The sequence below is a fragment of the Peromyscus leucopus genome, chromosome 8a (assembly GCF_004664715.2).
Source record: "Peromyscus leucopus breed LL Stock chromosome 8a, UCI_PerLeu_2.1, whole genome shotgun sequence".
Lineage (NCBI taxonomy): Eukaryota > Metazoa > Chordata > Mammalia > Rodentia > Cricetidae > Peromyscus > Peromyscus leucopus.
In genome coordinates this window covers 58,117,950-58,133,706 of record NC_051085.1, presented here as the reverse complement: position 1 = coordinate 58,133,706, position 15,757 = coordinate 58,117,950, and the positions used below count along the sequence as shown (strand labels likewise).

The 15,757-nt window shown below is 37.2% G+C and overlaps 1 protein-coding gene across 2 annotated transcripts in view; it reads left to right on the top strand.

Annotated features, from left to right (window-relative positions):
* Positions 1–15,757, top strand: part of LOC114691312 (leucyl and cystinyl aminopeptidase) — a 96,959-nt gene that overhangs the window by 29,515 nt on the left and 51,687 nt on the right. For both annotated transcript variants that reach the window (XM_028866566.2, XM_028866565.2), the window contains exon 2: positions 11,983–12,823. In XM_028866566.2, coding sequence (XP_028722399.1) covers positions 12,006–12,823 — 818 coding nt within the window. In that variant the 5' untranslated portion in view covers positions 11,983–12,005. The remainder of the gene's footprint in view (positions 1–11,982; positions 12,824–15,757) is intronic.

Genomic DNA, 15,757 nt, shown 5'->3' with positions numbered 1-15,757 from the left:
GTAAAAGCTCAACTGAGACAAGGATTGATTTAGTTAGCTTATATATAAGCCTGGTCAATGGGTCTCTGAGATTCAGAGCAATGGTGCTATTACACATAGCCATAACCTAAATTTCTGTGTAGGATGGTTATATTTTTGCAAAAAGGAGCCTCAGAGTTGTGGTTATCTGAAATGAAGTAAGACTTTTAAAGCAAATGCTTACACAAATGAGCCCCTTTGCCCTTTTCATATTCAGAACTACACAGTTAAAAAATTTAAATGAACATGTAAGAGACATCTCTTTTAAAGAAATAAAAGGTAGAAAAATTAAAATATAGAGATGGATGAGGGCTTTTTCCTGGGCAGTGGGGAGTAGGAGGTGTATTTTTTTTTTTTTTTTATTTAGCTTGGGCATAGTAACAGCATCTCTAGCTGGTTCTGTTTGCCAGAATGCTTTGAAAGGACAGATGCTGTCTCTAGCCTGGGACTTACTTCTGATTTGCCTTTAGTTAATTGGATGAGACTTTGGAGGAGTGAACACTTGGTCTTGGAGCTGCACCAGTGTTTGAGATGTGTGGACTTTTAGGCCAGTTCTTAGAAGAGGAGTGTTAGAAGCAGAGACCTGCTTGCCTTCCCCACAGCAGCGTGCTTTGCTTTGACCTGTTGTTTTTGTTTTGTATCGCGCTGGTTTCTGCTCTTCTTTATTTCTTCTTCTACTTTTGGGGTACTTGATTTGTTAGTTTTTCTAGCTCCTTAGAATGAAAAGTTCTGTTATTAGTTTTGAACATTTTTCTAACACAGGCATTTAAAGCAAAAGAAAACAAACAAAAAAAAAACCCTAGAATTTTATGTTATTATTTGTTTTAAATGCTTTCTAAATTCCTTGTGGTTTCTTTAACCAACAGATTGTATGGGGATTTTATTTCCCCAAATACCTAGAAATTGTCTAATAATTTACTGTTTGAATTTTTGATTGTTTCCATTGTGTCCTCACCCCACTTCCTTTACTCACTGTCCATCCTGCAGCTTTTATTTACGTGGTTTACAAATAACAAATATCTAGGGGCTGGAGAGATGGCTCAGCGGTTAAGAGCACTGGCTGCTCTTCCAAAGGTCCTGAGTTCAATTCCCAGCAACCACATGGTGGCTCACAACCATCTGTAATGAGATCTCGTGCCCTCTTCTGGCCTGCAGGGATACATGCAGACAGAACACTGTATACATAATAAATAAATAAACCTTAAAAAAAATCTTTAAAAAAATAAAATAAAAAAAACAAATATCTACAATGTTATTTCTTGCTTTAAACATATTCTTTTAAGAAGATTCTAGATAAAGAACATATTTTTATTTTTAACACTCATATTATTTCTGTTATTTCCCTCTTTCTACATATCTTCCCATATATCTAATATTTTTGTTCATTCTAAGAAGTCTGCTCTATAATTTTTTGTAGTATGTAATTGCTTGAGATGAATTCTGTCAGCTTTCATCTATGTTGAAAGTACCAACATACTATCCTTGTTTCTGAATGATACTGTTTTGGGGGATAGGATGCAAAGTTTATGTCATGGTTTTACTCTTGGCCTCTTAAAAATGCTGTATTATTTGCTGGCTCAACTATTGCAAGACATTAGCGTTGCTTTTTCTTAAAGATAATATTTTATTTTGAGGCTTCTTTAAAGAGTTTTTGCTTCTTTTTGTTTAGGCAGTTTGGTCATGGTGTATCTAGTACATTTTTTAAAAAAATTATTCTTCTTGTGGATACTCTTAACATTTTTGTTATTAAACTTAGGAAATTTTAACTATTATTCAAATAATTCTTTCTGTCTCATTTTCACATGAGTCTTCTGGGGCTCTTGTTAACTTATGTTGCAATATTTTATATTAACCCATAAAATACCCGATGGAGTATTCATTTTTCTTCAATATTTTATCCCTTTGTTCCTTAAATTGGTAATTTTTAATGGCCTGTCAAATTCATATGGCTTTTTTTTCCCTGCTATTTCCAGCTGCTGTTAAGTCCATTCATTGGTTTTTTTTTTTTCATTTTAATTATTGAACATGTCAGTACTGCAGTTACCTAATTGTTTTTCCCGTGTGTGTGTGTGTGTGTGTGTGTGTGTGTGTGTGTGTTTGTGTGTGTGTGTGTGTTCGAGGAAAGGGGGTGTGTTTCAGTTAGGGTTTTTATTGCTGTGAAGAGACACCATGACCACAGCAATTCTTATAAAGAAATACATTTAATTGGGGCTGGCTTACAATTCAGAGGTTTAGTCCATTATTGTCATGACAGAACACATGGCAGTATGCAGGCAGACATGGTGCTGGAGAGTTAGTTGGGAGTTCTACATCTGGATCCACAGGCAACAGGAAATGACAGACACACTGAGTGTGGCTTGAGCTTCTGAGATTTCAAAGCTCACCCATTAGTGACACACTTCCTCCAGCAAAGCCACACCTACTCCAACAAGGCCACATCTCCTAACAGTGCCACTCCCTATGGGCCAAGCATTCAAACACATGAGTCTATGGGGGCCATTCCTATTCACAGGGTGTGTTCATATGTGCATGTGCAGAGGCCATTGGAAGATGCTGGGTGTCTTCTGTGGCTTCCTGCCTTGTTCGTTTCAGACAGGATCTTTCACTGAACCTGATGCTCACAGTTTTTGCTAGGCTAACAGGCCAGCAAGCTCGTGGGTTCAGCCTGTCTTCTCTGCCCAGTGCTGGGTTTACAGGAATACAGGATCATGCCCACATTTTTTACTTTAGTGCTGGAGATTTAAACCCAGGTCTTCATGGTTTTGCAGCAGTTATTCTTACCCATTGAGCCATCTCCTCAGCCTCTGGTCCCTTATATTTAGTTTCAGTTTTTTGGTGAAATTCCTGTCTGTTCTCATAGTCCTCTGTTTTACTTTTTAAAGCCAGTTTCCTTTATTCTTTTACAGCAGCTGTTCTAAAGTTAATTGCAGCAGCTAACTTTTGTTTTCTTATGAGTCGCATTTTCTTGTGTCATTAAATGACTAGTGATTTTCTTATTACATTTTGGACAGTACTGAAGACATGTTGTAGAGGTTTTGTGTTTGTTTTGTTCATATTTTTCCATGGGGTGTAATTTTAAAGGCAACTGAGTTACTGGCTGATCACTTGCTTATAGGCTTAGTTTTATCTTAGGGCGATTCTCAGGTCTTGCTAATTTAGCAAGACTCAAATTCTTTTTCTCTTGTGGGTTTCCTTAGCGCTTGGTCTTAGACTTTTTTAGTGTAGGTATACAGTAGAACTTACTTGAGGGTGTGATTTCTACACCCTAGTGTTTCAAGTTGATGTCACATGAGTTCTCTTTGCTGTGACTGGCTTGTACGTTGGCATTTCTCTATATTGCTTGACCTCTGGTGCTTCTGTTTCCTTTCAGGGATATTGTCCCCCTCTTTTATGAGGGTATGTGCTGTATTTGACAAAGGGCTCTCAGGAAATCCTGTACAAGACTATGTGGTCCCTGGTACTCAGCTCTGTTTCTCCCTTGTCTCAGTCTCTGTCTGCCAGTCCTGTTCCACTTGGACTCCAGCTTGTCATTCTACTATTGGAAAATTGTCCTAAGGCAGAGAACCAGAGTTATTTGGGGCTCATTACTGTGTGGAACAAAGGTCACAATCTTGTGATTTAGATAGATAAAGAATTCACTAAGAAAGGAAAATGAAGAAGTAGAGTTGATTAGATATACTGTAGTGCAACTACAGTGGAAAATAGCAACGAGAAGCTGTCTAGAGGCATTTTTAGGGAGCTGCTTTTTATGGTAGTGGGGTTTTTGGTGGGCAGCCAAGCAGTGTTTCAATGTCACCATGCTCTGAAACACTTTTAGTAGGGGATTGTTGTGGTTATCAACAGTCTGGCCTGGAGGCAATAATGGTCTAACTCTGAGTCAGAAATGGATCAGCATAATTACCCATCCTCAGTTTACATCACTACACGTCTCTTTTTTTTCCTTAGAGGTCACATTTGATTTGTCTGTTGTCCAGTATGTGAAAACACTTGTATCATTTGTGCAGATGAATAATAGATTACAAGAGGAAGAACAGTTTAGTGCCAACAACAGTTTTGTCTGATTGGGACAGCAATTTTAATGTGTTGAAATGAACTTTAACTATAGTGGTAGCTTATAAGAAAAAAAGCATATCTTATTTCCCTTCCTCTCTCCTCCCTTCTTTTTTTCTCCCTTCCTTCCATAGTGTCTTGCTGTGTTTACTATGCTGACTTTCTACTCCTGGGGAGATCTTCCTTCCTCAGCCTTAGAAGTAGCAGAACCAAGAGGTGTATGCCACTGCACTCAGCTGGGAAAAGTAAATCTTAATTCCTTCAGGGCTGAATCATTTCTCCACGATTGTCTTGCTTCATATCTCCAGCCATATACTCACTTGTTCACAAAAGAAACACACTGAGTTAAAGGAACTTTAATGAAGTTTACAGCTGGAGATAGTCTAGAATATATTTTATAAATGCTTTTCCATGCACATGTACATTTGGCTGTATATCAGTAGGTCATGGTGGGGTGTAGCAGGAATCTTAAAAAGTCTTATTAATTAAATCAAACCTGAGGCCAGTTATTGGAGTGAACACTGGAAGACCAGAGAGACAAAACAAGCCACAGCTAACCTTACCTGGCCAACTTCTCAGCTGGTCTTGTTTCCTTAGACTGGAGGCCTCTGTGTCCTCATATCCGAATGGCTCTCAGCTGAACTGTGCTGCTAGAAAGCCTGAAAGCTTAGCCAGCCAAATGTTTAACCAGCCAAATGCCTCTAGTTTCTGGTCCTCACGCCTTATATATATTTCTGCTTTCTGCCTCACTCCCTGGGATTAAAGGCTCGCTTTCTGGGATTAAAGGTGTGAGTAACCATGCTTGGCTGTATCCTTGAACACATGGATTTCAGCCTTTGGAATGCTAGGATTAAAGGCGTGTGCTACCACTGCCTATCCTCTATGTTTAATATTGTGGCTGTTCTGTCTCTGACCCCAGATAAATTTATTAGGGTGTACAATGTTTCGGAGAACACAATACCACCTCAGTGGGGGTTTCTCAGAAGCAGAGCAATGCTTATTAAGTATTACAGCCTCATTTGAATAAAGCAAGCCTTGTTTCTGCTCAAGAAAATTTGTTTAGATTAGGCTTTGGAGGGGATTTTGGCTTGTTAATTTAAAAATACATACTACTTCATTTTCTCAGAAAATGGGATGACTATGTAAAGGGATTGTATCTGTGGAAAGTTTGCTTCTTTTAATCCAAGTCTCTTGCTATGTTGTAATGGTTTGCCTTTTGTCCTGTCCTCCAAATTGCATCTCAGTTAATCACTCTCTTGCTAGCAGCCCCTGTATTCTTCCCCTGGCCTCTTACCACATCCTCCTTGCTTATGAAGCTCTAGAGTCATGATTTGTTTCTGTTATGTTTTAATTTTTGTCTACTTTTCTATTTTAATTGTGATAAAATACACAGTCTTTCTCTCTAAGCCGGGGCTGGTAAGCACTGGGCTGTGTAAATGTCTCCACAGTGCCCTGCTCTGCGGCAGCACTCCTTGATCCTCTTTTATCATTCTCTCCAAGTGTCTTTGCTTTCTCTATTCTCGCCTGTTGTGTTGGGCATATGGACTTGTTTCTCCTGTCACAGAGTTCACAGAGGCTGTCTGGATCTCTTTTTGGGGATGTGACTCTTCTCAGTTTTTACCTTCAGTTCTCAGGCCCAGAGGAAAAGTCGTTTAGTCATGATCATCCTCCTTGGAGTTCTTGTGACCTCTCTCAATCACTCTGAGATAATGTCCTTGTGTTTTCCCTCAGCTCTACCTCCACACCCACATTTTATCTTTCTTTATTTTTCCTTCCCCATAGCAATGCATGCTTAAGTTGCTTCCACCTTAAATGTAGACTAACAAAAACAAAAGGATTTAACTTTCTATTGAAACTATATATATGTACACACATATACACACACATATACATGCATACATACATACACATATACACACATACATATAACACTGATCCTGCGTTTTTCCTTACAAACAGCCGTGTACCTTGAAAGAACAGTGTGCAGCCCTTTCCCTCAGTTGTGCCTTGCTTCCTTGGGAAACTGGAATAGCACTTGCATTCCCATCTTTCCACTGGAAGCACATCTTAAAAGTCCCTGGTTTTTTAGTTGCCAGATGCAGGGAGTGGGAGATTTCTAGTCCTGTTTTTACTTGACCTTTCTAATACATTAACTGTCAGTCCCTTTCCTTATGAAACCTTACAGTTGGTTCCAGGCATAATTTCTTGCTTGCTCATCTCTTCTTTCTTAATCTCCTGTGCTGCCTTTTTTCCTCTGTCCACTTTTAGAAACTGATACTGTGTGACTCTTGTCTCCCTTTGAATGATTTCAGCCACTATGTGGTTTAAATTACAATTTAGTATTCTTAATCATCTGTCTCCATCCTTCCTTTGAGCACAAAACTCACTACCACAGTCCTTATAGCAGTCTTATAAAATCATGGTGTCTACATTGTAGGCAAGGAGACTGAGACTAGGAAAAGTAACCTGTTTCTGCTGTAGTAGTCAATAAAAGAGCTAAAATTTAAGCATTCATCTGAACATGAAACTATAATCTCTATATAATGCTGTTAACTAAATAGTTTTAACCAGCTGGCAAGCATGTTAAATATATCATAGTTCATATGCTGTGCTTACCTTATTGCCATTGCTTTCTCTCATGAGTTGGGGGGGGTGACACAAAGGGTTAGGGAGAGAGATGAAGAAACTACAGAGAGACAGACAGAAAATCTATATTCTCAATCTCAGGGTCTGATTTTCCTTCTTTCAGTTTTCCCAGCTGCAGTATATCTGTAGGACTTGATAGATGCAGATTTCCCTCTGTGTTGCTACCCCACTGGTTCATCCAACCCAAAGGAGCATCATTGTGTGCTTCCTACCTGTCATGTGATTGCCCTCCCCCACCCCATCATAGTCTAGAACTTCTTCCTCTGGACTACCATGGCCCAGACCCATTGCTTTCAGATTATCTGACCCGAACAACTAGGGTGTCTTGTTTTTTATTTAGATTTTTGTTGAAACATTTAATCCATTGCTGATTATATAAAAAAGAATTATTATAAAAATTTTAAAAGATATGCAAAAATAAGTCTCATTTTAAATAGCATTGAATTCAACAGACATGAAATTACTCTGTCAGATTATAATGAAAGGTTTTAAAAGCTAATTCTCTATGACTGTCCTGTCACAGATGGATAATAAACAGTTTGCAGTTTAGATCTGGTCCATAAACGTTGAGTCTAGGCACAGCATCAGAGGGATAGAAATATCTTCAGTTTTCTTAGATTACAGCCACATGGATCCATGTTATTTAGAAATTAAATTTCAACTAGGGATTTGTTGGGTTACAGACAGCATCTATGTGTAGCTTTAGAAAGCTTCAGAAAACACTGCTTCTGGGCTGGAGGGATGGTTCAGCCTTTTCAGGCCAGGCTCACAGCCAATACATCAAGAAAATATGCTACTAGTTGTTTGCTTGTTTTATTTTTCAAATGTGAAAGCTTTATAATATGAATTATTGCATATCAAGCTACTTATGCATGCTAAGCCAGAAAACACATTTGTACTCCAGTTAAATTACACCTTTACTGTTTATATATATATACATGTGAAACTTTACTTTCTTTTTGTTTGTTTTTTTATTTTTGGAAAGGGAAGGGGAAAATGATATATATTATAGTGTATATATAATGTATATTATATATTACATTATAATATTATACTGTTTCTTAGAAGGAATAAGTCTAATTACAGTATAGAGTAACCTTATAATTATGCTAAAATTAAAGTGTATTGACTTAAGAATCAAGACAACATAAAAAAAAAAACAGATTGAAAGTGCTGTCTTTGATTGGCTTGTAATAACAATGGGTTTCCCCAGGTTGATAATTAAACGGAAAGAATTGTATACAGAACTGTGTGCTTGTAATACTTAGTAAAATATGGCAGATTGTTTGGTTTGTTTTACTACTAGAAGAGTAAAGTTCTATGTAAATATTAATCTGATGAGGTGTTTAATAACAAAAATAAGTTATCTGCATTTTGACAGATTATTGACTGGCCAATTCTCAGATTTGATGAGGACAGGCCATATTAAATGCTCAACTGTTAAATATTCCTTGGCTTTAAACAGGTCATTGCTGAGCAGTTGTGTTGGATAATTTTTATGCCAACTTGACACAAGGTATGGTCATCTGGGAAGAATTTTTTTAAAGAATAAATAAATAGATAAACAAACAAACAAATAAATAAATAAAGGAAAGAAACTGTGTTTCTCTGTATGTAGCCCTGGCTGTCCTAGAACTCCCTCTGTAGACCAGGCTGGCCTTGAACTTAGAGAACCACCTGCCTCTGCCTTCACTACTCCAACCCCTGGCTGGGAACAAGGGCTCTTAATCAAGAAAATGCCTCCATAGGATTGGCCTACAGAAACTCTAAGAAAACAGTCAGACTCAAAAAGTGCTGATGGATCCTAGTTGATGAATGGGAATGCTCTAATATTGAGCTGATTCTCTACCCAATGATAGTTAAGTTAAACATTTACTGAGTAAACAGTGCTCATGGTTGTCTGCATCTGGCTTGGGGTGAGATGCTTAAGGAGCATAATTTCATCTCAGGAGCTTAATCACATCAGAAAGGTTAAGATCTTATTAAGGGCTTACAGACAAATTTTAACAATATTTCAATGTGAAACTGCATGAATAGAATGAACACTTGTGGTGTTTTGGATGAGAAATGATCCCCATGGGCTCATTTGAACACTTAGTCCCCACTGGGTGGTACTCTCTGAGTGGTTATGGAACCTTGAAGAGGTTGAGACTTGCCGGAGGAAATATATCACTGGCGCATGCTTTGAGAGTTTATAGCCTCACCCCACTTTCTGCTCCTCTCTCCCTTCTCTCTCTCTGTCTCTTCTCTCTCTCCTCTCCTTCCTGAGTGTGGATGGAAATGTGGTCAGCCAGCTTCCTGTTCCTGCAGGCATGGCATACATTACCTGCTAAAGTGGACTATTAACTCTCTGGATCCTAAGCTAAAAAAACAAAAACAAAAACAAAAATCTTTTCTTCCTTAAGTAGATTTTGTTTTTGACATTTATCACAACAGAAAAGTAACTAATACAACCCCCAAACCAATATCCATTGACACCAGTCATCACAAGGCAATATGGGGCACTATTGGAAGCTTAGAACACCAAATTCTAAGAGACAGGATACTGTAACCCCTGTTCTCTACACACACCATTCACAGGAGGTGGGTAGGTGGCTACTTTGCTAAATCCACACCTATAAATAGGTAGAAGTTTTATTCAAAGAAATCTTTTTAAGGTAGCATAATTTTTCAGAGTGGAGAAGTAGAAAATGGTTGACTGTCTTACTCGAGTTTCTGTGTTTCCAAAGTCAGAAGTGCACAAAAGTATGAATGACAGCTTACTCCTAAAAAGAAAAAAGAGTGAGTTTTCTTGATGAATGTTCTAGTGAGTTTAGTTATACAATAACAGTTGTGTACCAAAGTGAATGAAGGTAGAAAGAGGAAATCATGACATCCAGGCAGAAGGAACTAAGGAAAAAAGGCTTGTGGGGAAGAGAATGCAGTATAATAATCTGGCCTGTTCTCAGATGTGTAAAACAGACTGCTACGTCCTGAGCACACCCAGGACTAGTAGGACTGGTATTTGAATGATCTGATCAATGCTTCTGAAATTTACATGCATGAAAGTCACTGGGTAATTTCCTGAAATTCATACCTAGGAGGGAAGGAGTCTGCCTTTTTAAGAAGCTGCAATTTAATATGGGTACTGTGGTCTTCATTCTGCACTTTGAGTAGCACAATTGTAAATTTACCCTAATATTAGCAGTTCTTTTATTTTGTGAGTTATGAGTTACTATTGTGTTCTTTTTATTGAGCACTATCTTTTTCTGCATATTAAGTAGTTAAAATGTCAGTTTTGTTCTACTGATGATGTACCAAATTGTTAAAAGCTCTTCCATTTCACTAAACTAACATGGGTCAGAAGATTAAGTATATTGAGATTAAAATTTGAAATAATTTTTTTTAGAATGTGGGCTTAAATATCAATTATACAAGTAAATATCTATATGACTTTGAAATTAAATTAAAATCCACTTCTGTTTGTTTTTTTTTCATGTCTTAATTTTTGCTACTTTATAGAACTGTTGTGAAGATTAGAAATGGTAACTGTAAAGTGCCTTGTGAGAACAAGTTAAAGATGATTTCAGTTTGTTAAAATCTTGAAATCCCTTACAAGATGTGATTTTTTTAAAATACAAAATATTGAATGTCCCAAATCTAAGTTATTGATAGATAATCTTTGCTTCTTGAGACCTTTCTTCTCAGTGATTCTTGGCAAATGGGGTAAATGTAGCTTAGAAAAGCTCCCACCGCTTCAAGATATGCTGGCACTCATGGTGTTTGTTCTGTTTTTAAGGATGGGAAATGTACTTGTGAAAGTTACAGAAGGGTGAAAAAAACAGGTGTTTGAACTATAGTTTGATCTGTTTTCTAATTTTTTTTGTGCATGTTACTATTTCTTGCTTACCAAAATTTCAAAAGTAATCTTCTTTCAGTTTACTATGGTGCAGAAACATCCTTTACCTGAGGGAAACAATAACCCATTCTCTTGATGAGCCACCTTTTTAAGCCTAGAAGCAGGTAAAGCCATTTGTAATTTGCCCAAGGGAGAATGGAATGTAGAAAGGAGACCCTCATAGGCCTTATAACTAGGTTTGCAGTATTTGGCCAAAAAAAAAAAATCTGAGCTACAAGTGTCCAGACCCCAGAAGAAAGGCATTGACTGCAGTCCTTTTGACCCCACTTAGGGACAGACACAGGCAAAGATGACCAGAGTGACATCCTCTAAATTCAAGCCTGGAACCCAGGGTGTTGGGTAGGACCGTATAAAGAAAGTATTATAAAACCACAGCTGTTTTTTTAAAAAATTATAATTATACTTTCATTATTAAAAGAAAACAAATTCAAATAAAATAAATATCACACACCAAAATTAGTCAGGCCTCAAATCTGTATACATCTCAGTAAGCTTCTATACAGGCACAATAGCCATTCTTTTTCACTATCAGAATATTTTTGTGCACTTAGTGACCACTAACAATGAAAAAATCTGTTACAGAAAATCAATTAGCTTTATACCATCTTTCATTAATATTAGCCTGTTTACTAGGATTTTTTTTTTGGTTGATGACTATAGTATGCTTTTTTATACATTCTTGAGTTTTTAATGAACAGCTCAAGAATGCCATAAAGCCTCTATGTAGCATGAATCTTAAAAGGTCTTATTTATTAAAATCAAACCTGAGGCCAGGTATTGGGTTGAACACTGAAAGATCAGAGAGACAGAACAAGCCATAGCTAACTTTACCTGGCCAACTTCTCAGCTGATCTTGTTTCCTCAGATGGGAAGCCTCTGTGTCCTCATGATCCAAATGGCTTTCAGCTGAACTGTGCTGCTCAAAACCTAAAAGCTTAACCAGCCAAATGCCTCTAGTTTCTGGTCCTCACGCCTTATATACCTTTCTGCTTTCTACCATCACTCCCTGGGATTAAAGGCTCGCTTTCTGGGATTAAAGGCGTGAGTCACCATGCTTGGCTCTTTCCTTGAACAGATGAATTTCTGCCTCTGGAATGCTAGGATTAAAGGTGTGTGCTACCACTGCCTATCCTAAGTATCTAGTGGCTTTTGTGTTCTCTGACCCCAGATAAGTTTATTAGGGTACACAATATTTTGGTGAACACAATACCACCACACCTCTAATTCAAATAGTGTTAAGGTGGAAATAAATCTTAGTGATTAAAAAACTCTCTAGTGATTAAAAAAACACTAAACTTGGTGTTTCCAAGAAACATTGTATTATGAGCTCTCCCCCACCTCTGTCTTATCATTATGTCTTAATTTTGTAGATCGACTTCAGCTTCCAAGGAATATGATTGAGAACAGCATGTTTGAAGAAGAACCAGACGTGGTAGATTTAGCCAAAGAACCTTGTTTACATCCTCTGGAACCCGATGAAGTGGAATATGAGCCCCGGGGTTCAAGGTTACTAGTGCGAGGTCTTGGTGAGCATGAGATGGATGAGGACGAAGAGGATTATGAATCATCTGCAAAGCTGCTGGGCATGTCCTTCATGAACAGAAGCTCAGGCCTTCGAAACAGTGCAACAGGCTACAGGCAGAGTCCAGATGGGACTTGTTCAGTACCCTCTGCCAGGACCTTAGTGGTCTGTGTTTTTGTCATCGTGGTTGCTGTCTCTGTGATTATGGTGATTTATCTACTGCCTAGATGTACCTTTACCAAAGAAGGCTGCAACAAAAAAAACCAGTCAACAGGACTAATTCAGCCATTTGCCACAAATGGGAAATTGTTTCCATGGGCACAAATTAGGCTTCCCACTGCCATTATGCCTCAGCACTATGAACTTAGTCTACACCCAAACCTAACCTCAATGACATTCAGGGGCTCTGTGACAATTTCACTTCAGGCACTTCAAGCCACGTGGAATATCATTCTCCATAGCACAGGACATAATATTTCAAGAGTGACATTTATGTCAGCAGTTTCAAGTCAAGAAAAACAAGTTGAAATCCTGGAATATCCATATCATGAACAAATCGCCATTGTTGCCCCTGAAGCCCTTCTAACAGGACACAATTATACCTTGAAGATAGAGTATTCGGCAAATATATCTAACTCTTATTATGGGTTTTATGGCATCTCCTACACAGATAAAAGTAATGAGAAAAAGTATGTAAACCTAAATGGTTCTTGTTCTATGCTTTTCCGCATGTAACTTCCGCAGTGCAGACCCTTTTGCTCACACCATAGATGTTTTTACATGTTTTTAAATTTAGGAAGCTATGTGCAAAACAGAATGGTTCTATGGAAGAATACACTATTGTCTTGGGCATAACTTGGAGTGAGTATTGGGGTGGAAGAAAATAGGAGTTTATAGTGGAAGAGGATGAAAGAAGATTTATTCTCTATCACAAACTAATAAAATTTCTGTGAGCTTTTCATGTTTTATGGGATGAATAGTGTCATCCGTCCCTGAAATTGTAAGCGGCAGAGTGAGTGGTATGGGCTATCCTGCTAGCAGGCAGAAGTTTTAGGAGATACTTAATAAGTTGGAGAAAGACGGTGTGAAAAGTGGCATACATACATATATCATTCTTAGTGCCCTTAATCTTCACTGGTTTCCTTTTTAAAATGCCAGTTTGACTATGGAATCTTTAAAAGTGTAGGAAAGAATCACATCTAAAAAAAAAGGTGATACAGAATATAAGAGTGTTCCACAGCCTATTTGGATCATACTTTGCTGTTTAATCTTCATAGTCATATGATACATGGGTTTTATGAGAAATGTAGGGTACATTACTATGGAATATTCATAAATAATAGTAATGTCTTTCTGTGCACAAAGACTACTTATATGTGCTTTATGTTAGTAGAGCATTCTTACATAGTACACTCACAATACTCTGTAGACCAGTTTAAGAATTATTGACACTGGCCAGTTGGCTAATATATATTAATATATTGTTGTTTTGTTTAATGTTTCAGAGTTTTTTATTTTTGATTCATTGAAAGGAAAAAAATTTTTTTTTTTTGGTTTTTCGAGACAAGGTTTCTCTGTGTAGCTTTGCGCCTTTCCTGGAACTCACTTGGTAGCCCAGGCTGGACTCAAACTCACAGAGATCCGCCTGGCTCTGCCTCCCGAGTGCTGGGATTAAAGGCGTGCGCCACCACCGCCCGGCTAAGAAAAAATATTTTTAAAAGAGTAATTTCACTAACTGAAAATAAAAAGAACATATTAGCTCTTTTTTTCTACCCAAGAGACATATTTAATTAGCTATAGAATGGATATTTCTTTCTTAGCTTTTGTCAAATGATAGAAAAATTTTTTTTCTTTCTCAGTCATCAAAAAACACTCAAGTACTAAATGGATTTTTTTGGTACAAGACTGCAGCTGTCTATTGGTAATTAAGAATCATCAAAAGCTGCTACAAGTTTTTTTACATCAAATTGTGCATCTGATTTTCACATATATTTTAAGATTTTATACTGGTAGTTTGAATTTGAAACATATGGTTTTATTTTAGTAACCTCTACTTATTATGAATGTCATCTATTCATAATTTATATACTTTTTAAGCAAATAGCATGTTGTCTGTATATTTCAGTTGTTGAATGATTATCTAAAATTGAACACAAATTTGTGATTGTAATGGCATCCTTGGAGTTTTTAGCTTTAGTTATTGGTTTGTAATCTCTGTTATCCATAGGAAATACAGTATTCTCACCCTTTTTGCATTGTACATTTTGCATGTAGAATGATCCACATATATGGATAGTGAAATAGGTAGTTGACATATAGACAGACACACCATCCACATTATAAAATAGTGACTTAGTATTGCAAAGAGAACTCTAAGACAAGCCCCAGAGCTATCTCATCTAATTTGATTATTTCCCTGGAATCTTTGGACCTATTGGTACATAATGGGAAGAATGAGTGCTGTGCAGTGGAATCCAGTGATGTTTTAGTATAAACATGTCAGTTCTTGACTTGGGCTGGATTGAGTCCTAGTATATGCTAGAAAAAACTGTGGGTCCTTGAAACTAAGAACTAGAGAATTTAAAATAGTATTTTAAACTGAAATTTTGGAACAAACAGAATGTAAGTTTATTTACCTGCTTGTTAATAACAGCGAAGGCCCCACATGATTGTCTATTTCGATAGAGGATAAAAGTTTAAATCATTCTTACCTTCGGGTATCTGAAAACTATTAATCCTAAGAAATTTTGTGTGGGTGTATATCTTACAATTTTGCTTTATTTTGCTGGAGACTACCCCTGCTATAATTAGAATAAATATTTAAACTGATAAAATGATTGGGGGGGGTGTATTTCTTGTTGCTTGGAAGGTAGCTTTTCTTACCATTATACCACCAATGCTCTTGTTGCCTGGAAAATCATAATGTCTGATGCTTTGAATAGACACTGCTTGTGGTCAGGAAACTTTACCTACTTTCCACACTGTTACATATGCCTATTCTTATCTCTGCACTTGTTTCCATTAGTAGAAGTGGTCATGGCCTTTGGTACAGTCCTTTTGAAGTTAGTTCTTATTTCTAACAGTTTGAAGGTTTTCATTGTCTGGCCTTTGTTTTTTCTCACAGCCCTTACTCTCCTATCATGTTGAACTCTGTATTTCCTAAAACTAAGGATAACAGTAGCCAATACTTACTGGGAACTAAAACACTAGAAACTGCTCAGAGCATTTTATGTTTCTTTAGTCTTCTACCTTGTCAAACTCACTAAGAAATGCTAATATATTCATAATAGCCAAGGGCAAAGGTACATACAGTAAAGTCTGACAGAGAGGGAACTCAAACCTATGTTTCTTAAGCACTGTATTGAACTATTTCCCCAATTCACACTTTTTTTTTTTTGCACGTTTTTTGCCAGTGCTTAGGATTCTCTTACTCAACTCCCAGCTTGTCTTCAAATAGGCTTATGGAAATGCTGTAACAAAACATAGTCACAAAGAAAGAATAGGCATCAAGTATTCAGAATAGAAAAGACGTATCTTCAGAAAGCAGTATTCTCAGAGACATTTGTGTGAGATAGTTATTATATTGCTTTAACAATAATTTGTTTTGTTTTAGTTTGGTTTGG